The sequence below is a fragment of the Stegostoma tigrinum genome, chromosome 18 (assembly GCF_030684315.1).
Source record: "Stegostoma tigrinum isolate sSteTig4 chromosome 18, sSteTig4.hap1, whole genome shotgun sequence".
NCBI classification, from domain to species: domain Eukaryota; kingdom Metazoa; phylum Chordata; class Chondrichthyes; order Orectolobiformes; family Stegostomatidae; genus Stegostoma; species Stegostoma tigrinum.
This window is the reverse complement of record NC_081371.1, coordinates 31,142,711-31,158,686: the sequence shown is the minus strand read 5'-3', so window position 1 is coordinate 31,158,686 and position 15,976 is coordinate 31,142,711. Positions and strand designations below refer to the sequence as shown.

Below are 15,976 nucleotides of genomic sequence, written 5' to 3'. Positions count from 1 at the left end.
GAGGCCTTGATTCATGACTAACCCTTTTGCCACCATTTTAATGTTGAATTCTACCATCTTTCATCACAGTGTGTTCCCTTACTTTTAGTGCATTGACTTGAGATTCATTATTTTGTATTAAGCCTGAAACGGAGGTTATGTTCGCTCAAGCTATTACGCCAACTTCTATTTGTTTTTAATTATGTTTGTTTCTCAATTAATCCTCTGCAAAGTTTGTATGTTTCTGTTAGATGTAGTCTCTTTTTTAAAATGCTCTTTAACTTCAAAAGGCTAACAACAAATAGTTGAAATATGTTATATTTGATCAAAACCAGGAGAACATATTTGATTCAATTTTGCCAGATCAAATGCTTATCGGTTTCCAATCAATATGACCTTTCTGTTGCCTGAATTCTGTAGCTTATTAGATAAATCTGTTCTGATTTCCTTTGTGCCGAAATATAAAAGCAGCGTAATTCTTTGACGTTCAGAATTGTTTTCCTTCTCTTCATAGGATTGTATTTCATTGGGGTCTGGAGAAATTCCAGTGAGTGAACACCATTCCTTTGTGCTTTACCACAACAATAGCCCCAGGTGGGCTGAGCCGCTGAAGCTTCCTATTCCAGTGGATAAATTTAGGGGTGCACATATCCGCCTTGAATTCAGGCACTGTTCCAGTAAGCACCATTACATCATTGACTTATATATGCAAAGCTAAATACTGCATTCCTGTCTGAACAGCAAGCATAAATGAAAGAAAAGGCTGTCGGATTTAATTTTGCCAGTCTGCTGAGGAATTATTTCAAACCGAGTATGCATTTGTTATAGATCTTTGTACATGTTGTTTACTATCTTACGTCTCAGAAGTACCGCGAATACGCAGCATCTACCATATTGGCCCCTTTCGGGTTGGGTCAAAACAGTGCAGCCTACTAAAACATAGGAAGGATTATTATATGATGGAAGGGTGTGTGGTATTCCTGTTGTGGATTGATGTTTCAAGCTTAATAATACATATTTAAACATAATTAAACTACATTCAGTAACACAGGGCTGCACTTTTTTTAAGATAAGTATCAGTTTTGTGGAGTGTCATGGAGGCTTTTTCTGTGCATAGCTTAGTGTGGTCTCTACTGCATCTTACCAAAGATGTTTCATTACCTGTGTACCCTGCCCCTCTGGTTCCCCTTTCATCAGATTTTAGCCCAGTTCTACCACTCTGTATACATGGAACAACTTCCCACTGCTGGGTGATTCCCGAATGGACTGCTGTCCCTGGCATTTTGCTGCCAAACAAGCCCCGTTAGTTTGGATCAGTGATAATGGGAACTGCAGATGCTGGAGATTCCAAGATAATAAAATGTGAGGCTGGATGAACACAGCAGGCCAAGCAGCATCTCAGGAGCACTCCTGAGATGCTGCTTGGCCTGCTGTGTTCATCCAGCCTCACATTTTATTATCCCGTTAGTTTGGAGTTGCCCTCCACAGTTCTTGACATTTGTCCTCAACATTGCAGCAAAGGGAAAATTGTTATCTTGCTTCCTAGTGAATGAGATCATGTAGAATTGTCATATCATCTTCCTGCAGGACAGGCAGAGGAGGCCATGACACCAGACTCTGTCAGCCTGGTGTGTGGTTGCCCCGTAGGTCAGGCCTTCACTTAGTTTCACACTGTCTCCCACTCCCAACACCACTAAGCCTGCATGCCCTCTGCTTTACCGATCACTTGTTGACGATACCTCCCCACCTGCACCAAAAGTAACCACCAGAAGTGCCATCTACTTTTATCTGCCTTAATATCTGCCCCTCTCCCATTCCAGGAACAGAACTCCCCAAAATAGGATGCAAAGAGTTGGAATGGGTGATGGGCTCCTCGTCGTTTGGTTCCTCACTCCTTTTTGGAGAGGACCCTGACTCTGACCACCCTGGGTGGCTGGCTGACCATGTCAAAACCCCTGGCAGAGCCTACCCTTGACATGCTGTGCCAGGATCCCCACACCGAAGGCTATCGCTCTTGATTTCATGGAGGACTGCTGAGAACCATTCAAGCTTTGAGTCTGTGCTAAATTGCACAGCACTACAGCAGTACAGTGAGCCTCATACTTTTGGCTGAGAATACAATGCCCAAAGTTCTCAATTCAGAACAGAATTTGTGTCAAGGCATGCTTCATTATATGCCCATGACATGTCCCCCGCAACCACAGACACACAGAATGAAGGCACATCCCTGATCCATGTACCAAGGAAGGGGGAGGCAGGAATTTTGTGAACAATGACGTAGGCCCAGAATGAGTGAGCACTAAGAGAGCAAGCAAACAGCCTAGAGATGCATTCTGGCCCAATCTGTGAACGGGGTATGTGTCCCTGAGCGTAAAATGTCCTTGCTACACCACTGCACTGTGCCCCAAGGTGCGGCATTGAAGTAGAGAAGCATCTTGGTACGAGGATCATGGATGTGCCTTCAGGGTTCTTGGAGTTTGGAACATACCGGGTGAGAGTGTCTGTGGTTGTGGGGGACATGTGATGTGCACCCATGGAGCATGCCTTGACATTCTGTTGCATGGTGACCAATATGGAGGCTCTTCATAACCAGCAGTGAACAGATGTGGCCAGCTATTTGCTCGGATATTCTTGAGGGCAATTCGCAGCATCTAGTTTACTCACAGGTTGTTGGTAAAACAGAAAACTGTGTATTGATGAGGTGAAGCATACAGTTAATAAAGTTGTTATACGGTAACAATCTGCAATCGGCAACTCACCACTGCTGAGCAGGAATCTCACCTGAACACCCAGAACTTTGTTAAGAGATGTAGTGAGTTCTTCCCGATGCAAGATAGGCCTCAGTGGATTTCTGACATGATCATGCACATTTCTCACCATAGCCTCGATAAGATTCCTTCCACAGTTATACAACACTCTAAAGAATATAAATAGAAAAACGTTAGCGAAAATGAGGGGCTCTGGATTCCAAAAACAATGAGTCACTGGGTTATTTGTGGTTGATTCTCAAATGTAAGAGTTTTAATAATTTTAATTGATTTCACCTTGGCCCGCTCTCTTAAAATGAAAAGCTGCAGACAAAATTTAATTTTGCTCATGTTTATTCTGTTTTCCTCTCAATCTCTACATCATTAAGGCTGATGATGGCTATCATTCAAAAATGGGAGGCAAAAACGTAGACACTTTTTAAACTATGTCTATGTGCAGCTCCTTCTCTGTCTGTGTTGACACAGATTTTGTTTTGAATTGAGAAAAAAATGGATAATGATTCAGTGAGTCCCTGTTTACATCTTATTTACGTGATGTTTTAGGAAGGAGGAGTAATCTGTTTGGCACTCGAAAGAGAAATTTAAATTCTATTTTGGGATTGTGTGATTTTTTTTTTAATCACTCCAAATTTAAATTACAGCCGCATCCCATGATAAAGGAATGTGCTGATTTTCATAGAGGATACCAGGCTTGAAACTAACAGTGATGCTGGCAACAGCTTCAGTTACAAATAGGTGATGCCACTCTCTCTGCCAAGTGTAAACAAAATGGATGGCAGTTTATATATAGACGGCTCAATGCATTCAATTAAAATTACATATTGGTTTGCCACAAATTTGGGAATTGTTTTTGCTGTGGCTGTATTGGGCTTCATCATGTTACGTTGCCTACAAGGAAGCATGTTGCTGTTCACATGAGAAACATTACATCGAAATGAATAATTCTTCCACAGTTATATCAGGAAACAGTAGTTTGGTTGCTGTCCTGTGTTAACTGGAATTAAGTTGCTGAACAAGGGAGGGTTCTCATTTTCTCTTTTTGTCTGTAGCAATTGCTATTGCCTAAATTGGAACAACAAACTAAATTTGATAAAACATCAACCCTTTAATATAATTGAGATCATCAACTCAATGCGGAGACCACTTTTTCATGGAGGAGAAATATATCTTAACCCTGGAAAATAACACAGCAGACCAAAACTAATTTAGCACTTCAAACACCAGTGGGAATCTCAGAGAAAAGGAAAGAACATTGGAGATTTCTTAAACACAATTTGAGGGCCTAATACACACTCGGAATAGTTCTTTGATTTTGCTGTTCTCTGAACAAACTGTTAAGACCCAGTTCTAATTCAAAATTTTTGCTGTTTATCGATTAGACTAACACTCAGGTGGGAGATCTTCCCAAAGCCTCTTAATTGTGTTTTTTTTTAATTTCCAGCAAAGGAAAAAGGAGAGAAAAAGCTTTTTGGGTTCTCCTTTGTTCCACTGATGCAAGAAGATGGCAGAACATTGCCAGATGGTATTCATGAACTCTTAGTCCACAAGGTATTTGCACATTGAGTATAATTGAATCATTAAATAGTGTAATTGTACCTGGAATAAAATTGCAGTAAATCTTTATGGACAATACCCAGTGCTTGTCTCTGCCAAACCATCACTCAGTGGGTTCCAGGCATCTTGCTGCAAAGGTTCTATTGTGCTGACCAACACAATGGAAATAATAAGGAAAGTGAGGTAGATATGTCAATGCAATGATTTTGAAGTATTCTCCGACCACTGAATTTGGAGAGGAAATAAAAATTGAGTTGTGATTTGCTAATTATGTATAAAGTTGTTCTGCACATAGTTCAAGTGAGCAACAAAACTGACGAATGTTATGAGTTAAATTGATAGAGGGGCATAAAAAGTGATAATAATATAAGCGACACTGGTTTGACTCCCTACATAATATTGTGTGTATTTATCATATTGGGAAAACATGATTGCACATAATAGCATACCATGAAGCAGCCAGGATGCTGCCAACTTCAACTACCTTAATGAGAGAAAAGCATTGAGGAAAATGAAGTTGTACTAGCTGGAACAGAGTCTTAACGCTTGCTCTATAACATTTTGCAAGGTGTCAGTCAGTGAGAGGGAAACCTTATCAGCCTTTTCACTCACACATGCCAGTGCTCTTCACTAAGTAGTGTCTGAAGATGAACTCAATGCTATGGGCAACCACAAATCCGCACAAATTAGGTGCACGATGACCGACTTTCCAATCTGTAACAGGTTCAGAGCTGGAGGGCACAATCAGGCACAGCTCTAGTATAAAACTCAGGATTATGGCTTATGCATTGGTAATGACTTTGGTAACAAAAACAGAAATTGCTGGAGAAAACATGGTCTGGCAGCATCCATGGAAAGAAAGCAGAGTTCACGTTTCAAGCGCAGTGATACTTCAGAACTGAAGATAGCTAGGAAAAGATGGTATTTATGCTGAAGTCAGGGAATGGAGGAAAAGAGTGAGTGGATAGGTGGAGATGGAGCCCAGAGTGAGGAAACAACAAAAAACAAAAAGCCTAACAAAAAACAGAAATAACTGGAGAAACTCAACAGAGCTGGCAGCATCTGTGGAGAGAAAGCAGAGTCAGTGTTTCCGGGCCAGTGACACTTGTTTTAAACTGATTGTAATTCAGAAAAGCTTGGTATATATCCACTCCCAGCATTTCCCATCACCCCCCACCGCCGGCACCTTCTCATGCAATCGGCTGCTCATTTCCTTCCTCCCTCCTCACTGTTCAATGTCCTGAATGCATCTTACAGGTGAAACCACAATTTACTTGCACCTCACTCAATCTAACCTACCATACTCACAGCTCACAATGTGATCTCTTCTGCAGTGGGGAGACAAAGCCCAGACTGGGCAATCGCCTTGCAGAACACCTACATTCGGTCTGTTAGAAGTGTTTCCACTTTAACAAATCACTGTGTTCCCTGATCAACATCTCTGCTTCGGGCTTGCTGCAGCTAGGTTCAGCTGCATAAACTGATAGAACAACACCTCATTTTATACTTGGGGACCCTGCAGCCTCCAGGACTCAGTATTGAGTTAAATAAGTTTAGGGCCTGAAAACCTCCTTCAGTGCCCTTCCCCCAATCCCCACACACCGGACTTTGTCTCATATGGGCTACTGTCTCTTCACCCAACTCATATTCAATGGTGATCAATGGTCCATTTCTTTTTTCCCAGCTTACCTTTACCCATTCCTTTGTCTGCCCAACTGCTATTTTCTCTCTCTCTCTCTGGGCTCCCTCTCCACCTATTGGTAACTGCTCTCTTCCACCACCCCCGCCATGCCATCTTCAACATATACACCAATCATTTCCCAGCTACAGTTAGTTCTAAAGAAGGGTCACTGGATCTGAAATATTGACTCTGATTTCTCTCCACAGATGCTGCTAGACTTGCTGAGTTTCTCCAGCTATTTCTGTTTTTGAGTGAGAGAGAGAGAACGAGAGAGGGAGAAAGAGTTACTGTCAAGGAGACAAAGGGATAGACAATAGTATGCTCAGGAGAAAGTAAAGCTGATAATGGGGGCCATGAATTGATGAAAATGGGTTTGCTGTGCTGAAAGCAACCCAAATCACGACAGGGCCTTGAGTGTGGGGGTAGGTAAAAGGCATCAAAGAATGTGTTTGGCTCCAAAGATTTTTGAACTCTACTTTGGTGACTTTGACGTTCTATTATCAATGACATTAACCTGTTGCCAAAGTTATGATTACGAAATAATGAACACTACATGTTGATCTAGACACACTGGAATTATGATTCTCAACTAATTCACATAACAAATCTCCAAAAAATATCTGAACCTCTGTTAACCAATGTGAACTTGTCCTAGATACACATTCCAGGTGAATTTTAATTACCTGCATTGATACAGTTTGACTGTAGTGCAATATTTCCTGTTATAACATGTCAAGTTGGCAAAGGCTAATAAAATTGACAAATTTCTATTTTGCAGTGTGAAGAAAACACCAGCTTTCATGACCCTGCTCGTTACCTCAAACTTCAGTATTGTAAAGGAAATCTCCATGGCAACAGTCAACCAGTCAAAGCTTCCAAGGAGACTTTTTGGATCTCGTCATTTCTGTGCTCGACTAAACTTACTCAGAATGGTAGGAAAAAGGAATGAATGTATTTCTTGCTTTAAGTTCTCTCATTTGTCTGTGTTTATAGCTCAGTTTCTGTCTACTGACATATGGAAAAGAGTTCAGATAGTGCTAACAACGATGATTTTAGAAGTTGGGTCTTCAAGTTACATTGAGTGGTTTGCAGAACAGAACTTGTACAATTGGAGAGGATGTACTAAAATTCTAAAGGATCCAGGTTATCACATTCAACTGCCTTTGCATTGCTCAATATTAATATTTTGCCAACTTAAATGACTCAGCCATCTGGCACAAAATGAAGTATATGAAAAAATAGTAAAACTCCTTCCATTTACACATATTATGACAGAATATGTTTATTTGCAGATAGTGATGAATTGTACACTGCGTTAACTTTCTTGTTTGTGATTTGATAACCGGCAGATTTGTAAATTCTATGTTTACTGCAAATTCCTCACTCTCTTATGAAAGTGGTGTTGGGGGTGTGAAGTTGGGGAATACCTTACTAAACCAAAAGAGGCCCTGCGGTGATGGTACTCCTACAGTAGGATATGCTGTTTATTGATGGTGATGACAAAGAAACAATGATATAGATAGTTGCTTGATACGGAAGATTTATAATGGTGCCAAGCAGGACAGGAGCGCAAGAAAGTCACACCTCAGAGAAATCAACCATTGGTCCTGCATGGAAACAAGGTAGTGATTGGATAGCCAGTGGAGTCTGATTATTAGAAGTGTTGCCATGGAGAATGCACCAGGGACTGGCAGTTGGCTGCAAAGCTCTTGTTTAAACTTTAAACTGGACGAGTCGGCTCTGATTGTACAAGGCATTGCCTAAGGGAATTAACCAGACACTGGCAGTTTCCTGAGAGATAATGGGAACTGCAGATGCTGGAGAATCCAAGATAATAAAATGTGAGCCTGGATAAACACAGCAGGCCAAGCAGCATCTCAGGAGCACAAAAGCTGATGTTTCGGGCCTAGACCCTTCTTCAGGACAGTTTCCTTCAAGCTTTTGTTTAGTTGAAAAAAGATGCAATGTGTGAACGAACTCTTTCCGTTTGCAAACGACTGGGCCGTGCATGAAATATCTATGGGCTGTAGCAAGCATAAATGAGCTAAACTGCAAGCCCAATGAATAATCTTAAATTAGTTTTTAGTATAATTCTTAACATAACCAGAAATGTTTAGTTGGTGCTATCTAGTCACTGAATCACATCTAATGTTAGGCAGTAAGTCCTGTGTTTTGCAAGCGCAGATTGGTTGATATAGTCAGTACTCTGCCTGTTGTGAACAGCCAAAGGAACATGTTATTTCATATGATCCACTTTTAGGATGTACGCCCACATATCTAGCCCCACACCAGTGCTGAAACTCATGTTGCATGTTACTTAGTTTATGGCGAGAATGAGATAATGCTGATCCAAGACGAAAGCTCTGAAGCCTGAGCAGCCCCGCAGGAGTGCCAGAAAGGAGGACAGTTTGGATCTTGTAATTTCTATGCTGTACTAAGTTCATTCAGAATGTTAGGAAAATGGACTGTATGTGTTTATTTTGCTTTAGGTTCTTCCATTTGGCTGTGGTTGTATACCCCACAAGGGTCAGTATACAAAACTAATATATGGCTGAGGGCGGAAGATCTCAGCTTCCACCCTAAGGATAGTGAGCTTGATTTTGGTCCTGATGTTGAGGTCCCAAAGCCCATTATAAATTCACCTGGTGGTTTTACACCAGATTCCAATTTTGATTTTTTTTTTAACAACATTCTTGAATTTTGAAACAAGAAAATCTTGTTGTTCCAGCACTAATTGGATCTGCGATTAAGTAGCTAATGTCTACCTTCTAAATCTGATAAAGGATCACAAGGTCAGCTTTCAGTTTTTTTTCTCCACAGCTTGTGCCTGAACATTGTGTCTCTAGCCCATTGCTTTATTTATTGTGATAAAAACTTGTTTTCAACAGTTACACATCTATATATAAGCAACACTGTGCTTAGTTTACTCGCACTTAAGTACTTTTGATTTGAAAGTAGAAACCAAATTTTAATTTTAACTTCTACAATTACACAGGACTAAAATAATTATAACGTTTGTTTGTTGGTTGTTTAACCGTTTTTGTACTCTGACTTTTAACATTTTTTACTTTTTTTCAGGAGACTTGTTGGATTTTTTGAAATGGAGAGCCCACCCAGAAAGAATATGTGACATCCTGTCAAAATTCAAAGATATAGATGGTGCAGAAATAGTCAAGGTAGAAAGCATGTTGTAGTTTGGTATTTTCCCAACAGAACATGGAAGATGACCCATGATTTACTGTGATTCTAAATTCTCCTTCAAACTCCTTTTCTAGTTTCTGCAAGATACATTGGATGCATTATTTGGAATTTTGGATGAAAATTCACAGAAATATGGATTGAAGGTTTTTGATTCATTGGTGAGTATTTTAGTTATTTCACTTCACTTCAGTGTAACTATGTGAGGTGATGTGCAATTGTGAGCCAAGTAATCCGTATTCTATATGCTTCTAACAAATGACACTCCTTTGCTTTAAATTGAAATCTATTTTGCAAGTGATTTTAACAAAAATGCTAATTATTTTGTTTGTGTTTGGAGGGTATAAGATTATCATAAAAAGATGAATTGTGCATGATATATCTATAAATGCATTCATTGCCCTTCCCTTTGTCCCATTGTATTCTTTCTGCTCAACAACCTTTCTCCTGGGACACTATTTCCTGACCTCTGAACAGTTTAACATTTTAACAATAGATATCAACTTGTCCAAACAAATTTCCAAAAACAGAGTCATACTGGACTTGAAATGACAACTCTGTTTCTCTCTTCGCAGATGCTGACAGCCTTGTTGAGTTTCTCCAGTACTTTGTTTTTGTTTTGAATGTCCTGCATCAACTGTATTTCACTTTTATTTAATTGACTGAAGTGTACCCCATTTAGAATGTCTTTGTATGAATATTTTTGCCTCTCATGCAATTGTCTATTGCAGGTTCATATCATCAATTTGCTGCAGGACATCAAGTTTCAGCATTTTAAGCCAGTCATGGATACATACATAGAAAGCCATTTTGCTGGAGCATTAGCTTACAGGTACTGCCCAGTGATTTTGCTTTCCCACTTTCATTGTGTTGTATTTTCTCTGGGTTTCTTGTATTTAGAGACTTGTGTCAGATGTTCTCTTCTGGCTTTTTGTTTATTATGCCTTAAAATGAATTCCCTATTTGAGTAGTCAAAGAATCTAATGTACCCACCAGTGTGTGGGAAGTACTGTCAAATACCTGTGGGAATGTTTTGTAATGTCATGTATTTTGTCTTCCAAATACTTGTGAGCCTTTCATTTTAACATTATTTGTGAGTAGTGGTACCAGCATTATGCGTGTATAAGGTTCAAATGAAGTTTCAAAGTCAACATAAAATGCTCTAAAACTTCTTTATTGCATGAGTAGACCAGTCTGTTTGCCTGATGGCTAGTAACGCACTGCTACAGTGTTCTGATTGCAACCTCATATGTGCACAGTCTTCACTGGCTTCACCACTGACCTGAATTTCCTGCAGTGTAAATGGGGCAGGTGTAGGCCTTTGTGTTTGTACAATCCGTTTGATGGATTCTTCTCCATTGTGTTGGCATAACTAATACACTGTTTCTCTTGACATGCCCAAAGGGTTTCCATTGTACATGCCGAAAGTTCTGCACGTTCACACTGAAACATCCTGCCAGTTCAAAAGAAATAATGGCGACACTCAAATAAGCGCAATAAACATGAGGGAATGGGTTAGAATGATCTCGCTGGCAGTACTGGCAGGGGTAATGTGCATCTGTGCTTTGCAAATGCATGCTGAGAGCATTTTGGGGGATATCAGCAGAAATTCTCAACCATATCTCAGTACTGTCTCAATAAACCCTCTAAGCCAACTCTCAGCTATAATTATAGGATCACAAGAAAGTGGAGCAAGGATGGGCTATTTGGGTCCGCAAGCCTGCTTTGCCACTCAATTAGATTGATAGCTGATTTCATGCTTTAACCTACACTATGTATGGTAGGGAGGTGATGCTTAATACAAAACAGTTAATCCAGAGAGCCAGGTAATGTTCAGGAGAACTAGGTTCAAATCCTGTCATGGCAGATGGTGGAATTTGAATTCACTTTGAAAGAAATCTGGAATTAAGAGTCTAATGATGACAATTAATCTTGGGGGGAAAAAAATCCTATCTGGATCACTAATATCCCTTAAGGAAGGAAACTGTCATCCTTACTTGGTCTGGCCCCCGTGTGACTCTAGACCCACGGCAATGTGGTTGACTCTTAACCGCCCTTTGGGCAATTAGGGATGGGCAATAAATGCTGGCCTAACCACCGGTGCCCTCATGAATAAAAATAAATATCGCATACCAGCCATACAGGGGTATAATCCCATACTCCTTGATCTTTTTATTATCTATTAAACTTCTCGCTTTCTCTCTTGTTTATATTCAGATTGCTCAGGTTTTCAACAAAAGAACTTTGATTTTCTCAAAACACACCACATAATTGTAGATCATTGAAAGGCATCTAAAAAATTTCAGATGAGAGCAGTTTAACTTTCCCCAGTGAAAATGCTGTGTCAGTATCAACATAGAACTTACATCGCTCGAATGGTACAGGTCGAAATTCTGTACACTAAGTGAAAATGAATTCACATAGCCAATTACTAAATTTGTAGACACCAAAATGAGACCACACTTTTCTAAATAAAGGCCATAAAAAGTGGAGTTGCTTTTGAAAGCATTATAGTATTTGGTTTTTGAAAGTTAGTGATAGCGATGGAGTTTACCCTTTTTCACCAGCAAAAAGAACTAAGGAGGAAAATGCACACATTTTAAAATCAACATTCATATAACACCACGATGCTTTAAATGTTACAGGGACCTTATAAAAGTGCTGAAACGATACATTGATCGATCAATAGAAGCAGAGAGACAGGAACATATTCAGGATGTTCTGAGGGTAAGTGTTGTATGCGCTAATAAATGTTCATATTAAAGATACATCAGGATTTCAATCTTTTCAATTCACTACTACAGTGACTCTAGGGATGTAGTGCAGTTCATAAATATTGCAATTATTTGCAGCACTTACAAGTGAAATAACAACTCTTGCGGTTCAGAGATAAGATGCAAAACTTATAAACCAAAGATCTAGATATTGTGTTAAGAATAATGGTGCCATCAGTCCTCAATATAATTGAAGTGTAAGTTTCAATCAACTTGTGGTTTGCAGATTAAACACAAACATCAGAATGTTGCTGCTTGTTTTGACTGTTACTACACATGCTTTGTGCCTTTGGTATTTGAGGATGTGAATGTCATTTGCTCAGTTGACACCCGTGAAACACGTAATTATTGATTCAAGTGCAAATGAATTTTTAACATTATACTCAATCATATTTATTACTGAGCAGCTTCTCTGGCACAGAAAAGTAACTTATATAATGAGCAGTGTCAGAATGGAATCGGCATAGGAGGTATGGAAATATAAGGAATTGTTTATAACTTTCTCCTACTGTCTCTATCTCATCTCTCTTTCTTAATTTCAATTTCTTTTCCTTCTCGCTCTCATTTTATCTACATGGTTTTACAATGAAAGGGAGCTCTATAATGTGAAAACCCTATCCAAATATCACTTAGAGAATGCTATCCGAATAGGAAAGATCTGACATCCTAAGCAAACCTTGTATATAGATTATTATTAGCTTATGTCAGACTAACAAACACTATTCAGTGATTGTAATCACTAGAAAACCATTTGATGCAAGAGCCTTGTTTGCAGTTGTCTTCAGTGATTTTTTTTTAAGTGTGGGAAACATTGTTCAAATAATGACATTGAAATATGAACATCAGTGTCCCCTCATATTGAGGGATTCTGCAAGTTTAAATGTCCTATTATTGAAGATGAAGAGGTTTGGGACTGGATTTGATGTACCTCTATCTGACACTTTTGAACAGGGAAGGTGGCTATAAAGTACATCAGGTGGCTAGCTCACTCCCCTCCTGCACATCTGCATAATATACTAGGCAGGCAGGCAGTGAAACTGGCAACCTGCTTACCATATTTAAATAAATCATTCAGGGTCATTTAGCTTGTTAACAGGCTCATTGACCTGAATAATGTGCTGTTCATGCTATGATGCACTTCATACAGTCAGTCAAACAGGAGTGGTTAGACTATTTGTTTTTATTGGCCTGCAAGAAAAAAGATGGGATGTAGGAGGACACTTTCAGGACACATTGTGATATCCTAACTTGCCCACTTCCTTCTGCACTCACTGTCTGACACTGCTATTCCACACTCCTCCCTGGACTCTGGGGTTCCTCCTCATCCTGAAATTCCAGGACTTAGTCTCTTGATGTGGACATGATCCTCTTTGAGCTACCTCCTACATACCTGACAACACCCACTACTAAGCACTGGCACTATTGGAAATGATGGAGCTGCTGGTCAGCAGCTTCTGAGAGTGGTTGTTCTTCCCACTCTCAAATGCTGGCTCGATTCTCCAGCAATTAGCCCACTGTCAGTATGCCCTGCCGGTGAGGCAGGCATTCTCAGCAGCGGGTAGCATCCACCTGCTTTCCTTGCAGGGGAGGGAGCAATCTATATCCTTTTACCAGATGATTGGGCTGCTCTCTCAGAAGAGAGAAAGAGAGTGAGGTAGTGGTTTAACCCTGAGGAACGCTATGCCTCAGGTGTAGGGAGAGGTTGAGAAAGAGAGTCCTTCGTGCTAATCTCTGCTGGTGCAGGAATTGAAGACACACTATGTTGACATTTCTATAATTTGCAAACCAGCCAATCGACCACCCTCATTGTTAAACATCAATGCATTGGGTAGGATTCTGCACACCTTAATTAAACCAATGGAAAGTCCAGCTTGAACAGATCCACTGTATGATTCCAAGATATTGAATGAATCCAGAAATTACATTTTCATTTATGAAGACTTGGACACAACCGTTATTAATTATTATTAATTAATTATTCAGAAAGTCATTGTTAGAATATGAATTATGAATAATGACAGTTAATTAATAGATACCTGAAAAAGGTGTCAGCCACTAGGCAATAAGTCATCTCCATAACACAACAGGTTATGAATTTTAGATTTGTACTAAAATGACATAGGTCAATTTATTATTGCTATTGTGTGAACCTTTTGTTTTCTGTTGTTTCAATAGTTTTTAATTGCAACATGTACAATAATTTCACAGCTATATAATTAACAGTTGTCTAATTCTAATTATAGGCACAGGAATATATATTTAAATATATAATTCATTCCCGAAGCCTATACACTCTTGCAACTGGTGGACAGAATGAGGAAGAATTTCGAAGCAATATTTATGAATTATTCCAATCAGTGCGTTACTTCCTGTCTATTGAAAGCCAAGGCTCCTCAATCATTACACAGACACAGGTCAGCCAATGTGACATTTTTAACTTGTATTTATATGGTGAGGAGGTGCTGGTGTTGGACTGTGTTGGACGAGGTCAGAAATCACACGACACCAAGTTGTAGTCTAACAGGTTTATTTAAAATCACAAGCTTTCGGAGCGCCACTCCTTTGTTAGTTGAGTTCAGGGGAAGTGACTTCAACTGACCAAGGAGCAGTGCTCCAAAAGCTTGTGATTTCAAATAAACCCGTTGGACTATAACTTGGTGGCGGGTGACTTCTGCCTTTGTGTTTATATCGTGCTTTTCATCCAGGAAAACTTCCCTGCGTGCTTCACACGAGTGTTACCAAACAAAATAATCAGCACAAGGTGACTAAGTATTTGTTCAAAAAGAGACGTTGTTAGAAACTTTTTAAACGAGGAAAGGGAATGGATGTTTTAGGATGAATTTCCTCCAGGCAAGGAGGGATGCTGACCAGTGGTTAGTGATTAAAACCATTAAAGAGATATAACTGGAGAGCACAGATGTTTTGGAGGGTTATAGGGTTAGAGGGCATTTCAGATGGGTAAAGATGGGGCCACAAAGGCATTTTGGAAAACAAGAATGAAAATTGCAAAAGCAAGGCATTCCAATACAGGCAATATATGTTTAACGTTGCTCCTTTCAGCACTATTTGCTTTAATCACATTGTCGTTAGAACCAGAAATCTCATTGAAGAATCTCATTGAGCATCATCTGATGTGTTTTGACATTATAAACTGCTGTACATTATCTGAGTTGATTGTTGAACTTTGGGTAACTTGTCTCTGTGCCACACCACTGCTTGTTGTCCGCTTCAGGGAGCCCTCCCCTCCCTTCCCAGGCCCAGACCCACCACTGAAGCTGCTGCTTACCATTGGTCATGCTGCAGCCACCATTTGAGAGGCTGTCAACACCACCAGCACCCAGACCTGGCACAGCTGCCTCTCCAACAGGGTGCCAGACCCTCATCCATGAAGCCTGCAGGAAGCCAGCCACAACTTAGCTCAGGGACAACCTTCCCTTTGCTCCCCCAAGTCTGCAAGTCGCAGGTCACACTGAGCTAGGCAGCAGCCCCTCCCATCACGCCCAATGAGATTCCAGCTGGAGCTCGTTCGGCAAACATCCAGCAGTACATCACAGTAGAGCTGCCAAATTCCACTGGACAAGAGTTGCTGGTACCCCCTCAAGCGAACAAGTAATTGACACAGCAGGAAACCTGGAGCTCAATGAGGAAGGACCTGGTTGCCAGCACAGACTTCAGGCAGTTAGTCTCACAGTGAAGGAATGGAGATACTGTCAGAGGAATATTCCGTTTTTCTTTCATGTCTTTAAATCCTTTCATTTTTGACTTTTTTTTACCAGCTTAGGAAATTAGCTCTTTAAAGTACAGGTAGTACTATGAATCAATTTAGAGGCCACAGGCATGATGTTTTGAAATACTTTTTCTGCTGAGGAAGACCCTCTGAAACTGGATTCCAGTTTTTTTCATTGGTTCCTATGTGAATCAATGCTGTGTTTAAAGTTGTGATTTTCAGGAATGCCACTTCAACTTCATGCAAGGACATCCTGTATCAGCTCGCATGGGTCAGTGAGTAGAGAGGTGATGGG

General features: G+C 40.1%; 1 protein-coding gene across 12 annotated transcripts in view; it reads left to right on the top strand.

The window, feature by feature from the left end:
• dock4 (dedicator of cytokinesis 4) overlaps window positions 1-15,976 on the top strand; it is a 402,360-nt gene that overhangs the window by 235,670 nt on the left and 150,714 nt on the right. For all 12 annotated transcript variants that reach the window (XM_048548410.2, XM_048548411.2, XM_048548409.2 and 9 more), the window contains 8 exons: window positions 494-656; window positions 4,189-4,295; window positions 6,761-6,914; window positions 9,061-9,158; window positions 9,258-9,341; window positions 9,912-10,012; window positions 11,826-11,907; window positions 14,198-14,368. In XM_048548410.2, the coding sequence (XP_048404367.1) occupies window positions 494-656; window positions 4,189-4,295; window positions 6,761-6,914; window positions 9,061-9,158; window positions 9,258-9,341; window positions 9,912-10,012; window positions 11,826-11,907; window positions 14,198-14,368 (960 nt within the window). The remainder of the gene's footprint in view (window positions 1-493; window positions 657-4,188; window positions 4,296-6,760; window positions 6,915-9,060; window positions 9,159-9,257; window positions 9,342-9,911; window positions 10,013-11,825; window positions 11,908-14,197; window positions 14,369-15,976) is intronic.